The sequence below is a fragment of the Vigna angularis genome, chromosome 10 (genome assembly GCF_016808095.1).
Source record: "Vigna angularis cultivar LongXiaoDou No.4 chromosome 10, ASM1680809v1, whole genome shotgun sequence".
NCBI classification, from domain to species: Eukaryota; Viridiplantae; Streptophyta; class Magnoliopsida; order Fabales; family Fabaceae; genus Vigna; species Vigna angularis.
Genome location: NC_068979.1, coordinates 7,170,348 through 7,195,827, shown reverse-complemented (window position 1 = coordinate 7,195,827; position 25,480 = coordinate 7,170,348). Strand labels below are relative to the sequence as shown.

At 36.0% G+C, this 25,480-nt stretch overlaps 1 protein-coding gene across 1 annotated transcript; it reads right to left on the bottom strand.

Annotated features, from left to right (window-relative positions):
• Positions 1-17,901: 17,901 nt before the first annotated feature.
• Positions 17,902-20,153, bottom strand: LOC108334808 (peroxidase 72). The gene is made up of 4 exons (XM_052869545.1): positions 19,710-20,153; positions 19,314-19,505; positions 19,053-19,218; positions 17,902-18,543 (listed from the first exon to the last, which is right to left on the bottom strand). Exons 1-4 carry the CDS (start codon positions 19,932-19,934, stop codon positions 18,131-18,133), a joined length of 996 nt encoding a protein of 331 aa, XP_052725505.1. The 5' UTR covers positions 19,935-20,153; the 3' UTR covers positions 17,902-18,130.
• Between the last annotated feature and the right edge of the window lie 5,327 nt (positions 20,154-25,480).

Here is a 25,480-nt window from a genome sequence, read left to right as displayed (position 1 = left end):
CTGCCATGGAGTCAAACTTGTGCGACTGGAAACTGCAGGTGTGCATGGTGGCTGCCATGTGAGGCGGGAAAACATCTTCTCTGCAAAGATTAGGAAACCACCGTGGCATCCCTTTTTATTATTTTATAAATATATATATATATTTTTTTTGTATTTTTGTATTTGATGTATTTTTTTGTATTTCGTATATATATATAGTTTTTTTTTTGATTTTATAAAAATGCAACTAAAGTAAAATAAAGTTAATAAAAAACAAAAAGAAAATAAAAGATGAAACAGAGATAAAATTAAGTTAAAACAGAAAAGATTTTTTTTATTTTTTTTTACATTCTTTTCAATTTTTCTTTTTATGAGGAGAAAACAATAAAACAAAATATTTAGTCAATCCGGACGAAATTGAGTGTTGACATGACCGAACGGTTGAAGATGAGGACGAACGTCCTAAAAGAAACGAAATGCCGAACGGTCAAACAGTGCAAAGGACGAACGGTCGAATAAGGACGAACGGTCGAACAGCGCAAAAAGACGAACGGTCACTGTTCGGACGAACGGCAACAGCAACAATGGGGAAGGACGAACGGTTACTGTTTGGACGAACGTCCACAGTATCAGAGGACGAACGTATGAACAACAGTTGGGAAGGACGAACGTTTACAGCAAGGAAGGACGAACGTCACAACAGTGGGGAAGGACGAACGGTTGAACAATGGGGAAGGACGAACGGTTCAACAGTGGGGAAGGACGAACGTCACAACAGTGGGGAAGGACGAACGTCACAACAGTGGGGAAGGACGAACGCTGAGGGCTCACAGTTTAGAACGAACGTCTGATCCTTTTTTTTTTCTTATTTTTTATTATTTATTATTTTTTTTCTTTTTATATACACACACATTTTTTTAATTTTTCCTTTTATGAGGATAAAACAATAAAACAAATTATTTAGTCAATCCGGACGAAATTGAGTGTTGACAGCTGCCCCTCTTTACTTAGATTTTACTAGATCATATGATAAACAATGTTTTCATATTATCAGTGTAAAAGATAAGTAAAGATAGAAATACTAATTTCGTCTGGATTTCAAGATAAACAAGAAACAAATATAGAACAAAACAAAACAAACAAAACTGAGAAAATTGAAATGTGACAACCTCGTGGAAGGTCCACCAATGCTACAGATGCAGTGAACGAGGAAATATTTTTTTTTTTTTATAAAAGTAAATTTATTAATCAACCCGAACGAAATTGAGTGTTGCCCCTCTTTACTTAGATTTTACTAGATCATATGATAAACAATGTTTTCATATTATCAGAGTAAAAGATAAGTAAAGATAGAAATATTAATTTCGTTCGGATTTCAAAATACACAAGGAAAAACAGAGAATTTTCAATGAAAAAGAATCAGGAACAAACAGGGAATTTTTTTTTATTCTTTTTTTTTTTGAATTAATTAAATTTTTTTGTTTTTTTTTTCAAATAAAATGAACAAGATTAAATGAATGAGAAATTTGAATTTGATTGGGTTCGACCATTGCCATGCAGATGGTCGTTTGAAAAAATTAAAATCTGTACCTGACCATTGCCATGCAGAGGGTCATTTGAAAAAGTAAAATCTGACTTGACCATTGCCATGCAGAGGGTCGTTTGAAAAAGTAAAAAAATGGGCTCGACCATTGTCTTACAGAGGGCCGAGATACCAGTGACAGAAATCAAAATTGGGCTCGACCATTGTCTTACAGAGGGCCGAGATACCATTAGCAGAAAGTAAAATTGGGCTTGACCATTGTCTTACAGAGGGCCAAGATACCAATGACAGAAAGTAAAATTGGGGCTCGACCATTGTCTTACAGAGGGCCGAGATACCAAAATTCAAAAGTGCTTTCGACCATTATCTAGCAGATGGCCGAGATAAAACAAAACAAGAGGTGCTTTCGACCATTATCTTGCAGATGGCCGAGATAAAACAAAACTGAAAAGTGCTTTCGACCATTATCTTGCAGATGGCCGAGATAAAACAAAACAAAAGTGCTTTCGACCATTATCTTGCAGATGGCCGAGATAAAACAAGAGAAAAGTGCTTTCGACCATTATCTAGCAGATGGCCGAGATAAAAACAACAGAAAAGTGCGTTCGACCATTATCTTGCAGATGGTCGAGATGAAACAGAACAAAAGGTGCGCTCGACCATTATCTAGCAGATGGCCGAAATAAAACAAAAGAAAAGTGCGCTCGACCATTATCTAGCAGATGGCCGAGATAAAAACAAGAGAAAAGTGCGCTCGACCATTATCTAGCAGATGACCGAGATAAAAAACAAGAGAAAAGTGCGTTCGACCATTATCTAGCAGATGGCCGAGATAAAACAAAAGAAAAGATGCGCTCGACCATTATCTAGCAGATGGCCGAGATAAAACAAAAGAAAAGATGCGCTCGACCATTATCTAGCAGATGGCCGAGATAAAAACAAGAGAAAAGGGCGCTCGACCATTATCTAGCAGATGGCCGAGATAAAAACAAGAGAAAAGGTGCGCTCGACCATTATCTAGCAGATGGCCGAGATAAAATGGGAGAACAAAGGTTTCGACCATTATCTTGCAGATGGCCGAGATAAAATGGCAGAGAGAAAAATGCTTGATTGCTTGTATTTGAAAATTGGAATTGGTTGAAATTTTGAGAAAATTTTTTTTTGATTTTGATTTTTGATTTTTTTTTTTTGAAAATTTTGCATAAGGTTGAAATTAAAAACAAGGTGCTGCATTTCTGTACAAGGATTTGAAATCTTGATATGCAAGAGAAACTTGGTTGATGTAAATTTTGAAATTTGGAGAAGAAAAGTTTGATGCATGTTGATTTTTTTTGTCTTTTTGAAGGAAGAAAATTTGATGTAATGTACATGGAGGGGAAAACTTTGATGCATTTTTTTTGTCTTTTTGAAGAAGAAAATTTGATGAATATACCTGGAGGCAAATCCAAAGTTGATGAAAATATGTACATGATGTATTGGAAGATTATGAACCTATGACATTTTTTAGAGTCAATTTGTTTCCTTTGAAATCATCCAATTTATGACGATCTAGACTTCCAATTTATTTCAATGGATGAGCAATCCTAAAGTCAACTGTGCAAAATGAATCTTGTGTGCTACGCATTTCTTGACGAGATACTAGTGTGTACATGCTTGATATCAGGGGTTGGAAAAATATGTGGAGGATGATTGGAAGGATTTGGAGAGTACCGGGATGGCTACTTGGGCCTCTTACTCCTTGAAACGGCTACAAAGGCCAATGTGAGCTAGTAGATACCCAGACGCTGCTCTGGAACATGGTAGAAGTATTGGTATGGACAAATGTATTTGTGAATTGAGAGGGAATAAGTCATGAATCTGGGAGTGAGAATATCATGTGGGATTTGCAAATTGCCCCAAATTTGGTTGTGATGGATTTTTGAAGTTCGGGGCGAACCAAGATCATGCAAGGCCCAACAAGGGATGCCCTAGTCTTTGTATGAGCTTTGAATGTTCAGATGAAAAAATTTGAGATTTAACAAAATTGCTCAATACTCTGAATGGGCTGAGGCATATGAAAGTCACGCCTTGGTTTTGGGCATGAGTCAATTAAGCGAGGTTCCACAAGAAGTTGCCCCCCACTTTGGGTTTACGCATGATAAGATGGACTCAAATCATACAAAGCCCCAAAATGTCTGCCCCTGTTTTGAGGGTGGATCCATGAATTTCAGTACGGACAAATCTGAGAGGCCCAACGAGGGATGCCCCGGTCTTGGTACGAACTGAATATACAGATGTAACAAATCTGAGACAAACAAAGTTGCCCCAATTTTGGGATCCGAGGGAAGAGTTTGAATGGGACTTGAATGTGTTCAAGAATTTGTGATGGATATGGAAAGGATTGGCTTGAAAAGATTGCCCCAATTGGCTTGATTTTCCTTTGTATAATCTTAATCAAAAGGGAGTTCCCTTCATCCGAGGACATTTATTTTTCATCACTCATTTTTTTTACAACTGCATTGTTAGTCATTTTGACTTGTCTCGAAAATTAAACTTTATGAAAATTTAAGCAACCATTATTCAATCTGTGTGGACTTTTATTGGGCTTGTAATGTGGCTTGGGCTAAAGGGTATTGAAAGAAAAGATATAAAGGCTCAAATAAATTTTTGTGGGTTATATTTTTTTTGAACAAGAGTTACCATCTACACCTTGTATCAGCTATTCGTCAAAACTGTTTTGACTACTTTGCCCTTTCTCAAATTTCATTCTTTGCTTGCCATCACTTTGTGATTCTTTGCATTTTGCTTCAATTTTGAGGAATTCACTTCATTTGATCACTGAGTGTGTTCCTCTTGCAATTTGAGTTGACTTCTACCGTGATGGTAACCCTTGTTTGGGTAAAATTTTGAAAAGAAATTTCTGATTGGCTCAAATTGGGTATCAAAGGATATATTTTTGTTTTTTTTTTTTGGATGAAGAAAAATGGCCACACGTCATTTCAAATATTGGTTGTTTCATTTTCAAAAGATTAATTAAGAGACAAAGACTAAATGATCTCAACAGAGTCATTTTTCATTTTTTTTTCATTTTTTTTTTTACGGATTCCAGGATCTCCCAAATGAAAGCAGTGGAGGCAACGGAAAATCTGCTCCGAAGTAAAACTTGGTGTTTATTATTTGGGCTCAAGAACATGATTGGGCCAATCTCTTGGTATAGTGAGGGCTAAAGAATGATGTTTTCAAGCGATGCACACACAAATATCTCTTAAGAATATGTGATTTGATCATTTGATTCCAGGAGATTATGACATCCATTATACTTATTTTTTTTTAAATCTCATAAAATGGATAATTTGCATCGAAAATAATTGACTCAACCTTTGCGTATATTTTTTTTTGTTTTATGCATGAAGAAAAGTAATATGAAATGAAAATGATGATGCTTGTTGAAAAACAGATTCTTTTTTTTGGTTTGAAAAATGGGCTTTGCAGACTAGCCGGGAAACTGGACCTTAAGGGACGATATGGAAAATAGGCTTTGTGAGCTATTGTGGAAATTGAGATTTTTGGCCTTTGCAGAAATCTGGGCCTTGCGGGTCAGTATGGAAACTGAGCTTTGCAAGCCAGTATGGGAAATGGGCATTCTGAGCTAATGTGGAAATTGATATTTTTCGGCCATTGTGGAAACTGGGCCTTGCGGGTCAGCATGGAAGCTGGGCTTTGCAAGCCAGTATGGGAAATTGGCTTTACGAGCTTATTGTGGAAATTGAGATTTTTGGCCTTTGCAGAATATGAGATTTTTCGGCCAATGTGGAAACTGGGCCTTGCGGGTCAGTATGGAAACTGAGCTTTGCAGACCAGTATGGGAAATGAGCTTTCTTGGCCATTGGGGAAATGTGATTTATGAGCTGTTGTGGAAATTGAGAGATTTTTTTTTTGGCCCTTGTGGAATCTGGGACTTGCGGGTCAGTATGGAACTGAGCTTTGCAGGCCAGTATGGGAAACGAGATTTGAGTGCTAAAATGGAAACAAGGGCTTGGGGACCAGTGCAGAAACTAGGCTTGGTGAGCAATACAAAAATGATATGAGAAAATATGATTTAGAAAAAACGTTTGAAAAATGTTTTTTTTTCAACTTTCTGACACAGGAAAATCCAGATCGGATCAGCCCTGAGGAGAAGTAACAAAGAAGGAAGTTGGACTTACCAGGCACATTGACCGAATGGATCAGATGACCTGAGCCGTGAAAGCTTGACAGAGGAGAGTTACAAAGGAAAATATTTTTTTCATTTTTTCATATTTTATGGAACAAGCTAAAGAAAATCGATTTTTTTTTATTTTTTTATCAGAGGATTTCAGAAAATTGAATTAAAGAAAGCTTCACAACACTCTCGACCCAATGGGCCCAAAACTATTTTTCTTACAACGATGACAAAAATTCTTCAAACAAGGTCTGAATTCCTCTATCTTTATTTTTCAGCACAAAATATCTTATTCACACAAATCAAAAGGGAAAAAAAATGAATTGAGAACACAAAGTAAACATGTATTTTTTTTTATTTTTCAGAAATTCAGATGGACTGGTTCAAGAGAAACCACATATGCCAAAAGGGCCTAATGGGCTCAAAAACTGTTCATCTTTCATTCTCAGATTTTTCTTCTTTAACAACAAATTCAACGAAAATCACACAAGACAAATTGAACAAATGTACAAAATATCATTCAACAGCAAAAATGTGAAAACAAAACATTTTTGACATATTTTCAAAAGAAATATACTCGAGAGAAAACTACGAAGGCCATTGGGCCTAATGGGCTCGAGCACTGTTCCTTTTTTTCCAGATTTTTTTTTTTTTTTGACTACCAATTCAAAGAATATCACACAGGACAATTTGGATAATTGTATTGAAAAGATACTGTTGAAAATTTGTATTTTGAGATTTGATTTTGATTTTTCAATGTTTTATTCAATCTCTATTTTACAAGACTATAGAGCAACTTGGGTCAAACTTGGACCTGAAACAAATTGAAATGAATGCAAGGCAGTGTGAGCTTAATGGGCCGGATGGACCCAACTGCCAATGCGACTCAAGAAATTGATCAAATTTTTTACAAATTTTTATTTGAGAATAAAATATGACATTATGAAAATTATACAACATGATGAGGAAAATATTTTTATTTTCAATCCTGAGAAAACAAAACTGAGATAAATTTTACATTGAAAATGGGCCCAGATGGACTCAACAAATACTATTCTTACTTTCACCATGAAACTTTATGAAAAGGAATTTGAATTCTCTTTTTTATTTTATTTTTTTGAAAAGTCTTAGAATGACACATTACAAACGCAAAAATGTGAAAACAACATATTTTGACATTTTTCAAAAGAAGTAGACTCGAGAGAAACCACAAAGGCCATTGGGCCTAATGGGCTCGAACACTGTTTTTTTTTCAAAAATTTTTTAGATTTATTCAAAATGTAGAAGAAGGAATAAAAACAAACAAAATGGTGTGATGTGAAATTATAAACATGCCAAAATAATTCTTCACTCAAATTCATATTTCAGAAGATTTGGGTTCAAAGAAGGCTAACATGGCAATGAGGCCCGATGAACATGAGAAATGCTCTTTATCAAGCCAATGAAAAACAATTTTGAACACATCAAATTTTACATCACTCCAATTATATATTTTTTTTGAAAATTTTCTATTTATCATATTTTTTATTTTTGTTTTATTATTTTTTGTGAAATCGGGTCATCCAAGAAGTATTGAATTGGGCCGGATCGACCCAACAAAACCCTACCCGTTTCAGATTTTCAAAATTTTTTTTTTTTTACTCAGAAAGATCAGACCGACACCAGACGGTTGCAGCGACCGGAACTGTAGCCACAGTGGAAATTTCCGGCTATAAAATGGTTATCCCTTCGGGGTCGAGCGACATTTTCTGATCTGCCTATTCTCTCTCTATCCCTCTCTTCCTCTCTCTTCCTTGAGCGTCTGAGTTCTGAGAGGAGCCTCTGCCCCCGTGAGCTTTTGGAGGTGTCCCAGTGCTGCGACGAGCTTCTGTGAGCCTTGCGCTTCCAGGTAAGTCCTCCGATCTCTTAATCTCACTTTCTTTCCTTAAACTTTTCGTTCTTCCTTTTTCCTTTCCCTTTTTTTTTCGCTTTCTCTAACTTTCTTTCCCTCTTCCCTTTCTCTGTTGTCTTTTTTTTCTTTTTACGCTTTCTGTTCTTGCTTTTCTTTCTGGTTCCCTTCTTCGATTTCCCTGCTTTCCTTCCCCTCTTCCCTTTTCTGTTTTTCCTTTCGTACTTTCCTTTCTGCAAGCTCTTTATTTTCTTCTGCTTTCTGCTTTGTCTGCTTTTATTTCCGTCTTGCTCTTCTTTGCATTTCTTTCTGAGTCTTCTTTTCTCTTTTCTCTTCTTTTTTTATATTTTAAAAACTTAAAACACTTAAAAACACAACTGTCTTAACTTAAGGGGTATATAGGCTGGAAACCAGACGTTAATCTCCCTTCGATTGAAGGTATGACAGAGACAATCGGGTAGAACAACGCCACGTACCCCATAAAATCAGAAAACTTAAAAAGAGAATTTTATTTGTATGAATCGAACATGGACAAATGGACAAGGACAAAAGGACAAGGACAAAAGGACATAGATCCGTTTAGGACCCTCTTGCAAGGACCGTGAAACAGATCCGAGACCGGACACTGAAATAACAAAGACTGACCGGACAAAATAAACTAAAAGGAAACAGAAACGAATAAAGAAAACACTGAAAATACTTCTTTTTTTTTTGTTTTATGCTTTCGTTATGTTTTTGTTCTTTTTATTTTATATATTTTTTTTGTTTCAGAAAACTTAGAGAGGAAAGATGAACGAGATGGAGATGGAGAGGTACACCAGTCCGCGGTGGAGACCTACTGACGATCAGGTCAGAATGATGACCAATATTTACAATTACGGGGTCACACATCCCAGCAGAGCGCAAGTCGTCGAAATTGCGTCTCGACTAAGGGTTTTCGCAGATGTCACTGAATACAATGTGCACTGCTGGTTTAACAACCACGGCAATCGGGTCAGGCGCTGGCAAGCGGAGATAGACCCTACTGGCACTCAGTTTTCACAACTGCCGCTATACATGTATGGTAAGTACCCTGATCACCTCCATCTTTTTTTTGAAAATTTTCTCCTCATCTTATTATTGACAAAATTTTTTACTTTTATTTATTTTTTTTTTTTTTTGGAAAGAATACGACTGGGTGATCATGAGGGCGCCGAGGCTGCTGAACTTGTTCCCCGTTCCGATCATCATTGACGACGACAGGGACGGACGACAAATCGCTCCACCCATGCTTCTCACATTCCGGACCAGAGCCCCCTCGACAGAGCTCTCCCTCAGACCACCGCAACCAGCTCGGGAATACTTTCGCTGAATTTCTGTTTTTTTATTATTTTTATATTTTCATGGTCTGTAACTTAACGATCACCCGTGATCGAACCGCGAACACTGTTTATTTGCTTTTGTTTATTTTCTGCTCTTTTTTTCTTTTTTATTTGAATTTGTGACCTTGCACTTCTTTGTTATATCTGCTTTTTTTTTTATGCATTTTTATTTTATTTATCATGATGCCAAGATCGTATGAGTGTATCCGACCTTTAATGCAATTTCCTGATCCCATGATGAAATGAAATTAGATTTTTATGCTTTTTCTTTTATTTGGTCAAAACAAGATTTTCCAACAATTATGTATATATAAAAAAAATGGGCTAAAATAATTTATTTACAAGAAAATATGGGAAAATTGAATTCGAATAAAAACATGAGATCTGAAGTAAAAGGGATAAGCAAAATTTCAATGAAATACGTGTATGAAACAACGAAAGCAACTGGCTCAAGATAAGCCTCAAATGGAAAACACGCTGCAATACACGCTGAAATAACTGTATGGGTGGAAAACACGTCTTGCAAGAAAACATCAAATTCGGGAAAATCTGACACTGCAACTTTACTCTTGATTAACAAATTTTATATTTTCGAAAAACATGAGTTTGGTAATTTGCAAGTAAGACAAGTGACTCAAGATTTTTTTATTTTTTTTTTATTTTTATTTTTTTTTTTATTTTATTATTTTTTTTTAGTTTTTTTTTTTTTTTTTTTTTTTTTTTTTTTTTTTTTTTTTTTTTTTTTTTTGCAATACCCTTTAAGGACTCGATTTCCAGCACTGCTTTGAGAACCTTATAGTGAATGTTCACATTGAAAGTCATGGATGAAGGTGCTATATCGATGCGTATACCTCCTCGGTACTAAGACACTTCACAACATCAAATTCTCTTGTATAATGACTTATGTTTTCCTAAAGCCCAATCCATCGAACTTTAAACATCTTGAATCAACTAAAGTTTGGCTTTGCGCTGGAACACCCAACACTTTCGATGAAACCATAAGCCCTGGATCATGGAAGTTTAACAGGTTTCACGAAACCAGTAGACAAGGCCTTTTCGTAGGAGACTTGGTAGCATCACGCGTAAGTTTCCTCTCCGTCCAAATCTGCTTCTGCAACTCCTCTGAATCAGCTTTTAAAGAGAAGGGTTGAATAATTGAGTCACACGAGCGTCCAATTTTCTGGACGAGCATCCCAATTCTGGACGAGCGTCCACTTTCTGGACGAACGTCCTCTGCTGGACGAGCGTTTCGAGCGTTACGGACGAGCGTGGACGAGTGTCCACTTTCTGGACGAGCGTCTACTTTCTGGACGAGCGTCCACTGCGCGCTGAACGAGCGTCACTATGGAACGAGCGTGCGCTCGCTATGTGACGAGCGTCCGCTCACTTGGCGACGAGCGTCCATGCAACACTTTCAAACTTGGCGCTTCATCCACCTTTTATGGCTTTCACAAATTTTCTAGCACCTCAAATTTGTGCCTGACAACCTCAACATTGACTTGGTGAGAAGATTTCAACTCAGGCAGCTTTGTCCTCATCGTGCTCACAATACTTGGCTTAATAATTTCCTCAAAGGACCATGCAAGTGGTTGTCCCCACCTTGTTTCCTCTCTCAAATGTGTTCTCCTTGGTCTTTTGTGGGCTTCATGACCCGAGTCTGCCTCTCACGGCGGAGTGTAATACGAGGAAAGACCAATAAGGAGGGAAAATTTGTGCCACTCAAACTCTATTGTAGTTGTGGTGTGAACAAATCTTCAAGTCATTGTAAGGCGCTTAGGGCCTCTAAGATTAAGCTCATTTGTTCCTTTAGTTGTTGGATATCGACTTTCATTCCCTCTTTTTGGTTTTCCAAGATTTGTGAACTGGTTCGAGTCCTTTAGGGTATCTTAGATGTTTAGCTGTATTTTAGTTTTTTTTTTTTTTTTTTTTTTTTTAAATGAAAAGAACACACAACGCAGTTTAAAAATCTCTAGTCAGAAATTATAAAGCTGTGAAAATAATTGCCCCGGTATAATTTGGAAATTAACACGAAACTGAGTCAATAAGGGGATTCATCATTCAGAAGTTCCCAAAATGCGAGACATAGGAATTCTTGGTCAACCATCGCAGGCTTTAGTCATCACATTCTTCATTTGTCTGATCAGCTTCTCGCAGTAATTGAGGAATGTTTCAATCCCCTTTAGGCGGGTTGATGATTGATATTACAGACTCAACGTCAACTAAGAACTTAAGGAAGTTTTCAATGACTCCATTGGCAAGGGAAGCTAGCTGTGAGAGACTTCTCTTCCAATTCTTTTAACTTGTCCTTGTTCAACGACATATTCTTTCTTCATCTGACTCATCAATCTTTTATGTTCCCTCTTAGCTAAATGGAAACATTCCTTCTCTAGTTTTGTCATTGCTGCTTCTATCCACTGCTCATCATTTTGAAATTTCTTTTCGCAATTTGGGTAAGGGAAATTAATTACAACTTGATTGTCTTAACCCTTTCTGTGATTCATTGGCTAAGGGAAACTTTCATTAACAGTTCATGATCTTGGGCCTTTCATTGAAGCGAACAACATTGCCCCCAATTGTCTTTAACTTGATGGAACATTTCAACGAAGATTCATTCCTCATATGATCTGCAATGTGGCGAGAGATGCAGGTGTTAGCGATCCTCTCAGGATACTCAAATTATTTTTTTGCGCTAACACAGGATTGCAATTAATACAACACCTAATACCCATGAGGGGTACATTAGGATACCTCCCGCAATGATATGTAATCTGCGATCTATGCTCCCAAGGGACACACCATTTAACTTGTTCTTCATTTAAACTTGCACAAAGTTGCGCCCATTCATTTACTCTTTTCACATGTGGTTCACAAGGAACAGCCTAAGACAAGCGCAAAAGTGCCTAAAAGTCACTTCTTTTCCCAATGGTGACCCATGTTCACCTGACTGAGTACCTGTGATGGACTTTTTGTACAAAATCCAATTTTCTCTCGGGTAATCGTTTACAATGTCCTTGTAATCGATTACATACTACAATAATTCGTCCATGGGGTACAGGGAATTTAAGGCGTCTCCAGTCTCACGGGAAATGAACCACAAATACACCACTGGTAGACAACATAACATCTTTCCCTCTTTAAGTTCGTAACAACGATTAAGGGTCCCATAAACTTCAGCCAGGACGGGACATGGGTATATTGCCCGATTTAGTTGTATAGAGCTTTGGCCTCAAGACTTGCATTTAATATTTTCCCAAATTCTTCCCCTCTGACAAACTCACCAAATTCTTATACCCCTTGACTCAAATTCCATGTTAATTTCCATTTTTAGCTTAAGGGCCTTAATCACAACTTTATAATTTTTGACTAGAATCCCCAAAATGTGACAAGACTATGAAGAAAAAACAATGAGCGAAGAAAAAGGAAAAAGCAAAAGAAAGAAAGAAAAAAGATAAAGAGATATGATGATATGTACAAGGTGCATGATTTTTATTAAGCGAACATGAGGGTTATAGGAAAACACATTTCTCCCTTTTGTTCCTTATCAAAGGTTGGATGACAAAAGTTCTAAGGCCGAATATATGCACTCACAAGGATAGCTCCCTAATGCTTAAATCAGGCCACCAGAGCTATGGCTCTTTTCACTGTTTCTCCACAACAGTCAGAGTAATCAACTAGATGTGGAGACACAAATGAAAAGAACAGACTCTGGCTGGGGTTCTCACGATAGCCAAACAGGAAGTACATCCCAGAGTGACACCGCTACACAACCCCTCTATTTCTAAGTTGCACTCAGACCCGGGTATAGGGCCTCACTCATGATATGCATATGATGTGTGTGTGTGAAGGGAGAATGCAATTATACACCCCAAACCCTTACCTGCAAAACAACCAGAAAAATCCCAGGCAGATATAACATGTTTTCTACCCTAGGGTTCAATATAAACAAAACAAACACACATACAATTATGACAAAAATCAAACAAAGATAAAGAAAAAAGAAAAGGAAGAAAAACACAAAGAAAAACCACATTGAATTCGCACATCTAATTAAATGGCCTGACTCTCTCATAATCCCCAGTGGAGTCGCCATCTGTCGCAACCGGAATCGCGACGGGACGACGATCCAATAAAAGAAGAAAAGATTTTGAAAAAGAGAGATTTTGGAGTCGCCACCATAGTTTATTCTGGAAAACTACGGAAAAACCATAAAATGATAAGGCATGGTCAAATTGAACCAGATTCTTGGTTCGGGAGTCGGTTACGTGTAGGGAAGGTATTAGCACCCTACAACGCCTGCCCTAAGGCAGTACCTTTAACTAAATGTGCGAATGTGGATGTGGTTTTCAAAATGTTTAACTTTCCCTTAAAATAAAACTCTAAAGAAACAAACAATATTTTTTAGTTTTTTGGGCCCGACAAGGATTGACCTTGCTCCTACGTATTCTCATGTGAGAAATCAGGGTTACGTAGTTCTTTTGAAAACTGTTTGAGAAAATTGTTTGGAAATTTGTTTGAGAAATTGTTTTAGATAAATTTTGGATTCTTGGGAGAGTGAGCCTGACAAGGACTGGCCTTGCTCCTACGTATCTCCACTTTTGATGGAGAATCAAGGATCACGTAGTTCTGGAAGGCAATATTGATTGTTGTTTGAAAATATGATGTTTTTAGTTTTTGAAGATTTTTTATGTTTTTGGTATTTTCATTGTAGAAAAGAGAAAAGGTTCGTAGCACAAGGACGATGCGTGCGATCACACATGTGCCTAAACCTTTGAAACATATTTTTTTGCGTAATGAGTACTAGGCTGATGCGTACGATCGCACGAGCACTCACACGGCTTTTTTTCCTTTTTATTGTTTTGCGTAATGAGTACTAGGCTGATGCGTACGATCGCACGAGCACTCACACGGCTTTTATTTCTTATTGTTTTGCGTAATGAGTACTAGGCTGATGCGTACGATCGCACAAGCACTCACACGGCTTTTTATTTATTTTATATTTGGGCAATAAGTACTAGGCTGATGCGTACGATCGCACGAGTACTCATACCGAGATTTGTTACATTAAATGTTTTTTTTTTTTAAAGTTTTACATATTTTTTATTGTTTTTTCTATTTTCCCTTTTTTGAAATAAAACAAAATGAACAAATTTACTAAAACAAAGGGGTGGAGGTATCTTACAAGGGGATGACAAGTAATAAAAACCAATAAAAAGAAAAAGAAAGCATAAAAATAAAACAAGAAAAGCTCAATAGAAATTGGGGGTACAGAGATAAAAACCAGGGGTGCCGAGTGAAATTGAAGCTCCCTTGCTTGTGCCAATCCCTTCCTTTTTGTCTTTGTATCCGTCAGGGGTGTCAAGATGAAATTTGGAGGTGCATCCCGAAATGTATGTTGGGTCCAAATCTTCTTCCTTTTTTTTTATTGCCTAGATAAAAAGGGTGCAGATATATGATCTAGGGGTGCAGAAAAACGGCTGAGACCCTCTTTTTATTTTGTTTGTGGAAGGGCTTAAGCCCAGATGAAAGGGGATGTGCGGGTGAGAAACAGGGGGTGCTTGAAAGGGAAAATGTAATTTTTTTTACTATGTGGATCTGGCCCAAGGCTTTTTTTTGTTCTTGTTCAGGAGAAAGTTAGGGTTTCTCCCATTTTCCCACGCCTCACTCAAATGAAACCCACAGTTTATTTCTCTCCCAAAAACGCTCAAACGGCCGCCGCTGCCAGTGCCGCGTTCAGTCTTATCGGCGACGACATCACTCCGTCGGAGCCAACACCGGCCACGGCATCACTGTTCTCTCTCTCGTCTTCGAAAATGGCAACCCAGGGAAGGGTCTGCCTCTGCCACACACGCACTGCGGCCTCTGCCAGACTCCTCGTCGCTGCGTCGTTGAACCCAGCTGCTTCCTCCGACACCGGCAGGCCAGAGAGGGGTTCGTTTCTGCCACCAGATCCAGGCCCCTCCTGATCTCTAATGTTGCCGGCAGTTCACAGACGTTTCCAAGGCCGCCGCTAGCCGCAGCGTCAGATCTTGCCCCTTTCTTCGCTGTTGATGGTGATTTGGGAATGGGTTGGGTTATTTGGTTGTGTGAGTTGGGTAATTGAAAAATGGTAAGAATGGGTGATACGGTGACGGGAAATGCAGTGGAAATAGTGAGTGAGTTGTGAAGAAGAAATGGTTGGGTGAGAGGAGCAGAGGGGTTGGAGAATGGTCTGAGAAGATGAAGGGGCTGACCGTGAGTTGTTGGCTGTGTGTGAATATGGAGGATGATGATCAAGTGTTGGAGGTGAATGAAAAGGAATGGTCAGAGGTTGGAAATGAAGATGATGGGTGTTTGAGGTGAAGGGTAGTGAGAAAGAAACAGGCTTGGTTGGAAAGCTGGAAGATATCGGGAAAGTTAGGGAAGGTTGATAGGTGTTGGCCGTGTATAAGGATCAAGATGATGGTCGTGGCAGTGAGGTGTTGAAAAAAAAATGCTCAGAGGTGTTGACTGTGGTCCTCAGGTCCGTGAAAATTGGAAGTGGAAGGAAAAGGTGGCCGGATGGAAGGGTATTGGTGGTAGCCGTGAGTGTCAAGATACGACCATGGGTGAATCTGGATTATGGTTGACGATTGCTGGAGGTGGTATTGGGGTGATGATGATAAAGGGGCTGTTTTGGGTGGTTGACTCCTAAGGAAAACGAGCTGGAGGTTGGCCGTGATATAAGGTTGTATAAAGTGTTGGGAGATGAATGATGGATGGCGTTGAAGATGAGGAATCGGGAGCGAAAGGGAAGTGTGGTTGGGGTGAAAATATAGAAGAAGGGGCTAAAGATCACGATGTTTGCCGTGGGGTGTAAGGATGAAGATGGGGTATTAGCCGTTCTGTGTTCATCACGGGTGTTCCAGATGAAAGCCTCTGTTAATGGGTGTTGGCCGTGTATAAGGTGAAGATGATGGTGTTGGAGACGAATATGGATGATGGGTTCCCCCGATGAGTGAAGAAGAAACAATTTTTATAAAAAAACTTCAAAACCCGTGAGCCTCTCTTCCTATTCAGAAATAATCCGTGAGTACACATTCCATTGCATGCTGAGCAACAGTCCTTGGGCGTGAGGAAATAGGGTAAGGGCCCCTCCATCTTGTCTTCATCTTCATACTGTGGGCATCCTTCTGTGCGTGTGGTATGCTGGATGGTGATGTTCTCGGTGATGGGTTCAAAAAAACATTGGTTTATTGGTTTCGAATGGGTACCTGATGGATGGAACAAAAGGATGGAAAGGTGATGAAGCAATGGAGGATAGCACGAATTGCTCATTGAGAGGATAAAGAGGTGTTGGAGATGAAGACCGTGAGGATAGGTTGAAGATGAATCCTGGAGGTGGTGTTCGTTTTTTCTTTTTGCATTGGGGTTGAGCGGTATTTAAGGGGTGAGGTGGACGAGCGCTCAAGACGCGCGTTGTCTGAGGGGTGAGGTGGACGAGCGCTCAGAATGAGCGTTGAGAAGGGGTGTTGTGAACGAGCGCTCAGGACGAGCGCTCTGGACGAATGGTAGAAGAGAAATAGGACGAACGTTCTCACAACAAGAGAACGAACGCTCAAAGAACCCAGGACGAGCACTCAGAGGGTTGAAGTGGACGAGCGGCAGAGGATGGGAGTGATTAGGACGAACGCCTTACCACTTTCTTTGACGAATGATGTTTGCTGCTGGGCCGAACGCTAGACGAACGAACGCTGAAGACAAACACATGGAGACCGAACGTTCAAATGAGACCGAGCGTTCAAGTGAAGACCGAACGCTCATTAAACAATATAAACCGAACGCTCAAAATCAAACGTACACCAATAACGAGCCCCCAAAACCGAACGCTAATAAACAATCACACACCAAAAACGAACGTTCAAATGAGTGTAAATAACTTCAAAACCGAACGTTCACTAACACAAAACCGAACGGTAACAAATATGACCGAATGCTTGATGAGGAGGACGAACGTCCAAAATGATAAAATGGCCGAACGGTCGAATAGTGAACGTTTGATGACCGAACGGTTGAAGATGAGGACGAACGTCCTAAAAGAAACGAAATGCCGAACGGTCAAACAGTGCAAAGGACGAACGGTCGAATAAGGACGAACGGTCGAACAGCGCAAAAAGACGAACGGTCACTGTTCGGACGAACGGCAACAGCAACAATGGGGAAGGACGAACGGTTACTGTTTGGACGAACGTCCACAGTATCAGAGGACGAACGTATGAACAACAGTTGGGAAGGACGAACGTTTACAGCAAGGAAGGACGAACGTCACAACAGTGGGGAAGGACGAACGGTTGAACAATGGGGAAGGACGAACGGTTCAACAGTGGGGAAGGACGAACGTCACAACAGTGGGGAAGGACGAACGTCACAACAGTGGGGAAGGACGAACGCTGAGGGCTCACAGTTTAGAACGAACGTCTGATCCTTTTTTTTTTCTTATTTTTTATTATTTATTATTTTTTTTCTTTTTATATACACACATTTTTTTAATTTTTCCTTTTATGAGGATAAAACAATAAAACAAATTATTTAGTCAATCTGGACGAAATTGAGTGTTGACACCATCTATAGCAGAAGCTTAAGTCATAGTAGCTTAAGTCTTCAAATACAGCTTTTCTGTGGATTAGAAACAGAATTGCATCAATTGAACCAAAACAGTTGTGTGTGCAATTTCTTGATTAACTTACCAACAAGTCTTTGGTCCAACTAATACTCCACATGATCACTTTTATTACCAACTTCATTCCCCAAGGTGCAGATTGAAGGTTACAAAAAATAATAATTTAAAAGCTATTAATTTTTTATTTCATGATAAATGTATTAAAATTATTATTCTGATACATTAATGTTTTACAGAATTTTATTTAGCGTTATTTATTTGAAATGTATTCTATTCCACATGAAAGGTTACACAAATTTCATCGAACTTCATACCTACATATAAATCCCAACTACTTGAACAATTCATTCAAATTTCAACTAATTACACAAACCCAATTTAAACACACAATGACGCTATCAAAAGGATTATTTGAGGGACATCTTGACACTGCCAAGGATCACAATAATCGACTCTCATGTTTTCAAATGCTGTAAACAATGGAAAGGAAAGTAAAATCCAAGTGCAATTTTCACAAGTGGTACATCACAAAGACGTTACTTCATCACTTGTTAATTTTTCTGCAGTTCTTTCTGATCTCTCCCCTTGATCCTGTTAGAGGAGTGATGTTTCCCATCTTAACCATGGACTGGGCAAATTGTTCAAAGAATAGGTCATTTCTCTCTGCATACTTCCTCACTAAATCCGCGGATTCTTTATTCTTTGTCAAGAGAACTTCGTCAGAACTTAGCAGACCTTTGTTAGTCAACAAGTTTTTGTAGTAGAAGTTGTCAAATTTAAGTGGGCTAACAAAGTCTAAGACAAACAGATTCTGATCCCCACCAGATCTTGGACACCGAGTGCGCAATTCAGCAGCATACTGTTGATCAAGAGTGAAGTCTGCTTTTCCATTGCCAGTTTGGTTGTAGAGTCTCTGCCTGAAGCTGGTACACCGGGAATCTCCAATAGTGTGGCTCCCTACAACATATCAAAACTTGTTCATGATGCAGATGCAGCTAATCAAAACTGCTAATCGAGTGAAAACAAACTGATCCTCAAATTAAGATGACTTATACTATGTTTATATCTGTATGTGAAAGTATCAAACAACAAAATATCCCGTTTGATGGTAATTTTGTCACAATCGAGTTTGCTCAAAGCCCTTTAGTTTGGAAGTGAAAAATAAGTAACTTTTGTGTTGGGTTAAATTTTTCCACGCAATTCTAAGACCAATCTAATTTAAGATCAAATTTTCAAATATAAATATAATTAATTATTTCGTTTAGCTGTAAATTTTGTATTAATTTTGTCGTGATCTTGAAATATACATAATTTTGCTTGAAACTCGATTTGAACCAAAATAAGTTTTGTAAAATCAAACTCATCTTGAAACAAGTTTGTAAATATTCATCTAAACAAACTATGGGCGTAAACCAAACATGTTTTGAAGACAAACTCCGAGAAGCGGGTAAGTATTAGGAGTGTACCAGATAGAGCAACGAGATCAACAATGTCAAGCCCCTTAAGCTTGAACTTAGTTAGAATAGTCTCGAATGTGTTGTTGGGAGCAGGAATGTTGTTATTTGAGCCACTGATGCTTGCACCTAGAGAGTCCCTTCTCCCTAGAGGTACTTCCCAGCTTGGTCCTCCGGTCTGCAATGATTAATCAGGCTTTATCACTAATTTTTGAATTTTAGTAGTCAAATTATCAAGGTAATGGTACGAGTGCAGAAAAAAAAGATATTTACAAGAACAGTTGAATCTCTCGCAGCTAGAGCCAAAATGTCAGCGCATGACACTGTATGTGAACATTCTTTCTCTAGTGCGGATTTAATTTCATCAATGACTTCAAATCCTCGAGCTGAATCACGGTTAGGATTTGACCTCTTTTCACTGATAATAGTTCCACTGCTGTCTAGCAACACTGATGCATCACACCCCTGCAACATCAAACTTGAGTCAAACATTTCAGCCATATAATTTCTACAATAAATTTGGCAGTGAAGAATAAAGAGTGGAAATATCATCACTCTAAATTTCTGTAATATGAACATCAGCAAGAATAAGAGAGTTGAGGCACTGGTATAGATTTTTTAATTATATTAACTAAGTTATGGGGTTTATTTTCTGTGATATATAGAGACCTTGACAAAACAATCATGGAAATGTAGCCTCAGCAATGAAGCAGCCATGCGGGGTTCCTTTGCCACAGCCTTGGCAACAACAGATTGGACAATCTCTTGAACTCTGGGGCATGAACCGTCATAAAATTGAGGGTAAAGATAACCTTCATTTTTCTTTTCACAGTGACAGAAGGGAGCAAAGGGTAGTAGAGACAGAAGCAGGAGAAAGTTTATGGAGTTGACCATTGTTGTTCCTTTCAAGAACACTTCCCTGAACAACAATTGCACAAGGGTAGTTGAAGTGGTGTTTTCTAGCTGGATTGGTGAACATTATGATGGGATATGGTATTTATAGAGAAGAACTTGACTGAAAATTATTGCATGACAGAGAACGAATGAAAAAAAAGGCGCAGTGGAAGGATAGGAAAAGCTGGAGTTGGTAACTAACTAGTTTTCAAATCCGCACAAAAAGATGAAGAGTAGTTAGCTACCGATACTTGTCATGTTAAATCACTCAAAGCTATAGTATTAACATACTGGTTTGACGTTCTAAACACAGAGCAACACGCTTTTAGTTATACATAAAGCAAAATTTAAATTATAAAATGTATGAAAGAGCCAAATAGTGTAATTTATGTAAAAGAGAACTCTATGGACCCGGTTCCTTTGACATTGTTGCGGTATTCTTTCATCGAAAGGTGTGTTGGATTGGTCTTTTTATTTTAAGATCAGCGTCGATTCCTTCCTTTTGTTTTTTTAAGCTTCGTCTTTTCCTTTTGACCGGACAACTGTGATGTAGGCTAATAATTATTACCACCATGGTGAAATAACTCTCGTGTTCGTAAAATATTCTTAGTTTACCTAATAATATGTTCTTACACTTTTTCTCACTTCTCTGATTCATTTTTATGTCTACAACCTCTCTGTTTTAGTCTCTACTTTTATGTTCTAGTATCTAGTTTCTTACCGTGCAAAATCAATACAAAATGGAGATATATATAGGAATTAGAACACACAAAAAATTGCCTATATAAAAACTAAAAGTCATATATCCACGAAATCTAAACAAATACTACTTTGTGTTTACAAGATAAGGAATTCATTGGTGCTTCCTTAGGGCAGAAGACTAGTATTTCATCAATCCACGAAAGCTAAGCACTATTATAATCGAGTATTGAGTTGTTCAAATAAACTACGACATTATCAAAAAGGCCTCGCAGTTGTTTCTTCTTCTCTGGGTCTTATTAGATGGAGTCTTACCAAAAGTGGAGTCTTACTGTCTGCAACGTGAAAACTCATGAGAAGGATGAGAAAGAGTATTTGGTGTCTCTGAAACAACAATTCAATCAGATACACTAAATTCACATGTACTTTAAGGTTCAAGAAACAAATTCAGTAACATAAGAGTATAGAGATATTGAAAGTGTTCAACCACATAGGAACTAAAATATGTTTTTGTTTTAGTGAGGGCATATCTTTACTTTTGTTGATATTTTCTTCTTTATTCTTTCCATTGGACAAGGGTGTATATTAAAAAGGAAAGAAAAAGGTAGAGTGACTTTCATATACCGTGACAGAATGATAGATTATCAGATTATAATATCAATCATATCCACGTTTGTATTCTTGGTTCTTCTTTTCTTGTGTCGGTAAAAAGAAGCTATAAACGCTAGTGTCTGCTATGTTCGAGCTTTCATGAGTTACATCATTAAATGTGAACATCATCTTCTTTTGGACACCTGTAACAACCTTAATTTAGACTTGTGCAGTTGTTTATATGTGTAAGGGTAAAAATTATAAATGTTGATAAGGGCTAAAATAAATAACAAAGACTGTGGCAGGATCTATGATGTAATGTAACGAAGGAACAGGTATAGCTGGATACCTAATCCTCTATACCTTTCTATTAGTCTAAGTCTTAAACAGAACTTGTCTTCTCTTCATTTAACATTATGTTCTTAGCATTACTTTTTTTTTTGTTTATTTTGCATAGTGTATGTGGTTATTGGGTATATAGCATATAGTATATATGCTTAGCTTTGATTCCAGGGAAATCTACGACTTTGCTATACTAAAAAATTAGTGCATAGTAGAGTGAGTGCGATAGGATCATTTCTTTTCTTCTCTTTCTTTAATTTTAACAGTTTCTTTTTTCTTATTTTAACAGATAACGTTAAGTTAGACATGTGGCAATTAAAGCTGTAAAGATCACTAAGGATTATTACATTAATGAAATATTATCGGAAGTAATACCGATAAAGTAAAGTTACATGCTTGTTCTCTTGCTCTCTTAATAATAATGCTTGCATGGTGTACTTGCTTAACTTTTAAGTCCTCCAATGCACATTACTTTATCAAACACAAAAGTAATTTTCGCACGATGAGTATACAAAATTAAAATAACATTAAATAAAACTTAACGTGAAGTGCTTTTTTATCATTATTAAATTTTAAATGTTCATACTTATCATACCCTAATTGTGCTATTAAAAAATTATTCCACTTAAATACCCATTTTCTTCTTATAACTTGGTTATCGGGGAATTATTAGAGCTTGTGAGTTCAGATAAAGAAGAAGAAGAAATAAAACTTGAATTAATTGATGTAAAAGTTTCGAATAAAAAACAGAAAGTATTTTTTTTTTCTTTAGGTCTTTATGTATTAATGTTAATCTCTCACTACATGGGACTACGCTTAAAATTATTCTTATTTGTTGGGAATCCAAGTGTGAGTCTAAGTCCCACATTGGAGAGAAATGAGAATGTAGAGTGGTTTATAAGTGGGAAGACCCATTAACTCATTGCCTTAAGGTTTTGGGTAAAAGAGTGGTGTCAAACTATTAAAAAAAAAGTTTTAATAAACTATTTAAATTTTTTGTTAATTTCTATATTAAAAAACTAAATTGAACTATTATAGTGATTGAATACTATAATTACTAAACTATATTTTTTGAATTAAAACTAAACTAGAAGTTAATACTTCAATAAATATGTAATCTTTACTAAAAAAATTATTATATTGTCCTAAATATGAAATTAATAGTTCAATGTTATATATCTTTTATTAACAAAAATATATTTTGTAATAAAAATAAAAAATAGATGTTGAAATGAATATTTTCATTAATGGCTCTAGAAACTCGAGAATTGCGTTGAATTGGATTAGTTTGCTTTAATGTCGTATTACAACTTAACTAAACTAAAAAAATACTTTATCCCAACTAAATTAGACTAAAAATAATTGTTTGACCAAGTTTAGTTGTACCTGAACTATTTTTTAGTATAGTTAACTATATTATACATTTTTTTAACTGAACTATTTTTTTTCGTAAACTAAAAGTAATTTAATTATCTTAACGCATTAATTCTTATCACATATTATAGACAAATTCCAGATGATAATTATTATAAATATCAAAGTCTTAGTGTGAAAACAATTAACGAAAGGTACGAAAAGATAGATAGAGAAAAATATGATATGCTAACAACTAAGAAAAATCAGGTGCTAGATTCTTGCTGTAACCTATTTTTTTGTTCCAAACTTCTTGCTGTGATTTTTGTTTACAGACAAAACATAATACCCATAATTTATATCAGTTGATCCAAATGAAATTTTGACAGTAAAGTGATACAACAATTTCAGTAAACAAAACAAAAGTAACTACAACGATCTAGTTTTGAATATAAGATTCAGCTCTTTAACAAATTATCAATAAATTTGATTCATTTATTTTAAAAAATTTATTTAAAATTTTGAGTTTGATTTATTAAAACATGATTAAACTTGATCTTGACTTGTTTATCTAATTTACAAATTAATTAATTTTGTTTTATAAAAAAATTCTTAGTTTTTCTTCAATTATATCAATATAATATCTAAAAGTGATTTTAATAATAATTTATTAATTAAAATACACATTAAATTTTTAATGGAAAATCAATTCAAATGTTAAAAAAATAGTACTTTACAATATTTTAATAAATTTTAATTAATAAAATTTGAAGTTTAAAACAAATTGCAGGTCTTTATATATATATATATATATATATATATATATATATATATATATATATATATATATATATATATATATATATATATATGAGTTGCTGTTTTTCAGTTGGTACATGTTAGCAACGTGTACCGGGTTTTAGTAGTCAAAAATACCCTTATATATCATTAATTCTAAGTTTTAAGGTTAAGGGTATTTTAATAATTTCATTCTTAAAACTAAATCTTCCTCATTGTTTTCAATCCTTTCTCTTTCATCTTTCTCACTCTAACATTTTCTCTGTCACCCTTGTAGTCCCAAGTGAAAAAATCATAAACATTCGTCATTAAACAATTTGCATTTGTAAAGAGTTGAGTCATGGACATATTCGCCTTTAGGAAATGTTAATTCAAGATCTCTTCAATTTCATCATCTTCACTAACCTCTCTAATTTCATCATCTACAGATGTTGAATCTATCATCTCTAAAAAAAACCTCTAGGCCAATTACCAATTCTTTCATATGTCATTATGCTTGTGAAAATTAGATAAAACAAAAATTTTAAAATGAAAACTCATTATAAAATCATTTATTTAAGAAATTGTTTAATCGCGAGTGTTTCTCATTTTTTCCAGGCCAATTACTAATTTCTTTGGATTGGATGTCATTATGCTTCTGAAAATTAGATAAAATTAGATAAGACAAAAATTATAAGATGAAAACTCATTATAAAATCAACTTTTTTAAGAAATTGTTTAACATCAAGTGTTTTTTATTTTTTCCAGACCAATTATCAATTCTTTCATATGTCATTGTGTTTGTAAAAATTAGATAAAATTAGATAAGACAAAAATTATAAAATGAAAATTCATTATAAAATTATTTTTTTGTAAGAAATTATTTAACAATGAGTGTTTCTAATTTTTTGCAGTTGGGACTACGACACAGAAAATGTTGGAATGAGAGAGATGAAAGAAAAAAAGGTTGAGAGGAACGAGAGAGGTGAGTAAGGGTTTGGGGATTTCTTTATTTTTTTTTTTAGTTTTGAGAATGAAAATTATTAAAATACCCTTAACCTTAAAACTATATAAGGGTATTTTTGTCTACTAAAACTCGGTACTTGCTAAAATGTACCAACTAAAAAACAGGCGTACGCGCGTTAGCAAACCCCATATATATATATATATATATATATATATAATTTCTTATAAACAAGTTCTTTATCTTTTATAAATAAAAATTCACTTTAAATATAATATAACATTACATGCGAGTGAATTGCATATCTTAGATTTGATAGAATGGTTATTCTAATTAATTATGTTTTAATGTCTTTCATTTCACGATAAAAACAAAAGTGTATTATGATGGAATTTTTCCAAAAACATGTAATTGGTCTTGAAAAAAATAAATTGAAATAGAAGTGAAGATATAAATATGAACTACAAAAATAATAATGATAAAATGATATATATTTATATTTATTTGAGATATATTATAAGATTAAAATAATTATAAAAAAGTAATTTTTTATATTTAAATTAGTATCAAATAAATGTAGAAAATGTGTGTGTGAATTAAAATAAAGCTACAGCGTTGGCAAACTAACATTTTACATTTTATATTCAATAAATCATCCAGTTTTATGAATTATTTTTCGCAGATTGAAAAAGTAGTTATGTCATCGAAGGTGATGAACATAAGGTAATTGGTGGGGCTAGGTTGCAGAATAACATTCTTTTGTTTTAGTTTTATTTATTATTCATATTGAGGTATTTTTGGTGAACATAACTGGTTGAGT

What these genes read in the sequence shown, in the direction of transcription:
- LOC108334808 (XM_052869545.1), bottom strand. Translation starts at nt 19,934, where the DNA reads ATGGTCAACTCCATAAACTTTCTCCTGCTTCTGTCTCTACTACCCTTT. An exon ending in TCCATGATTGTTTTGTCAAG is followed by an intron (nt 19,506 to 19,709) that starts GTCTCTATATAT and finishes TTGATGTTGCAG; the next exon opens with GGGTGTGATGCATCAGTGTT. An exon ending in TGATCTCGTTGCTCTATCTG is followed by an intron (nt 18,544 to 19,052) that starts GTACACTCCTAA and finishes GATATGTTGTAG; the next exon opens with GGAGCCACACTATTGGAGAT.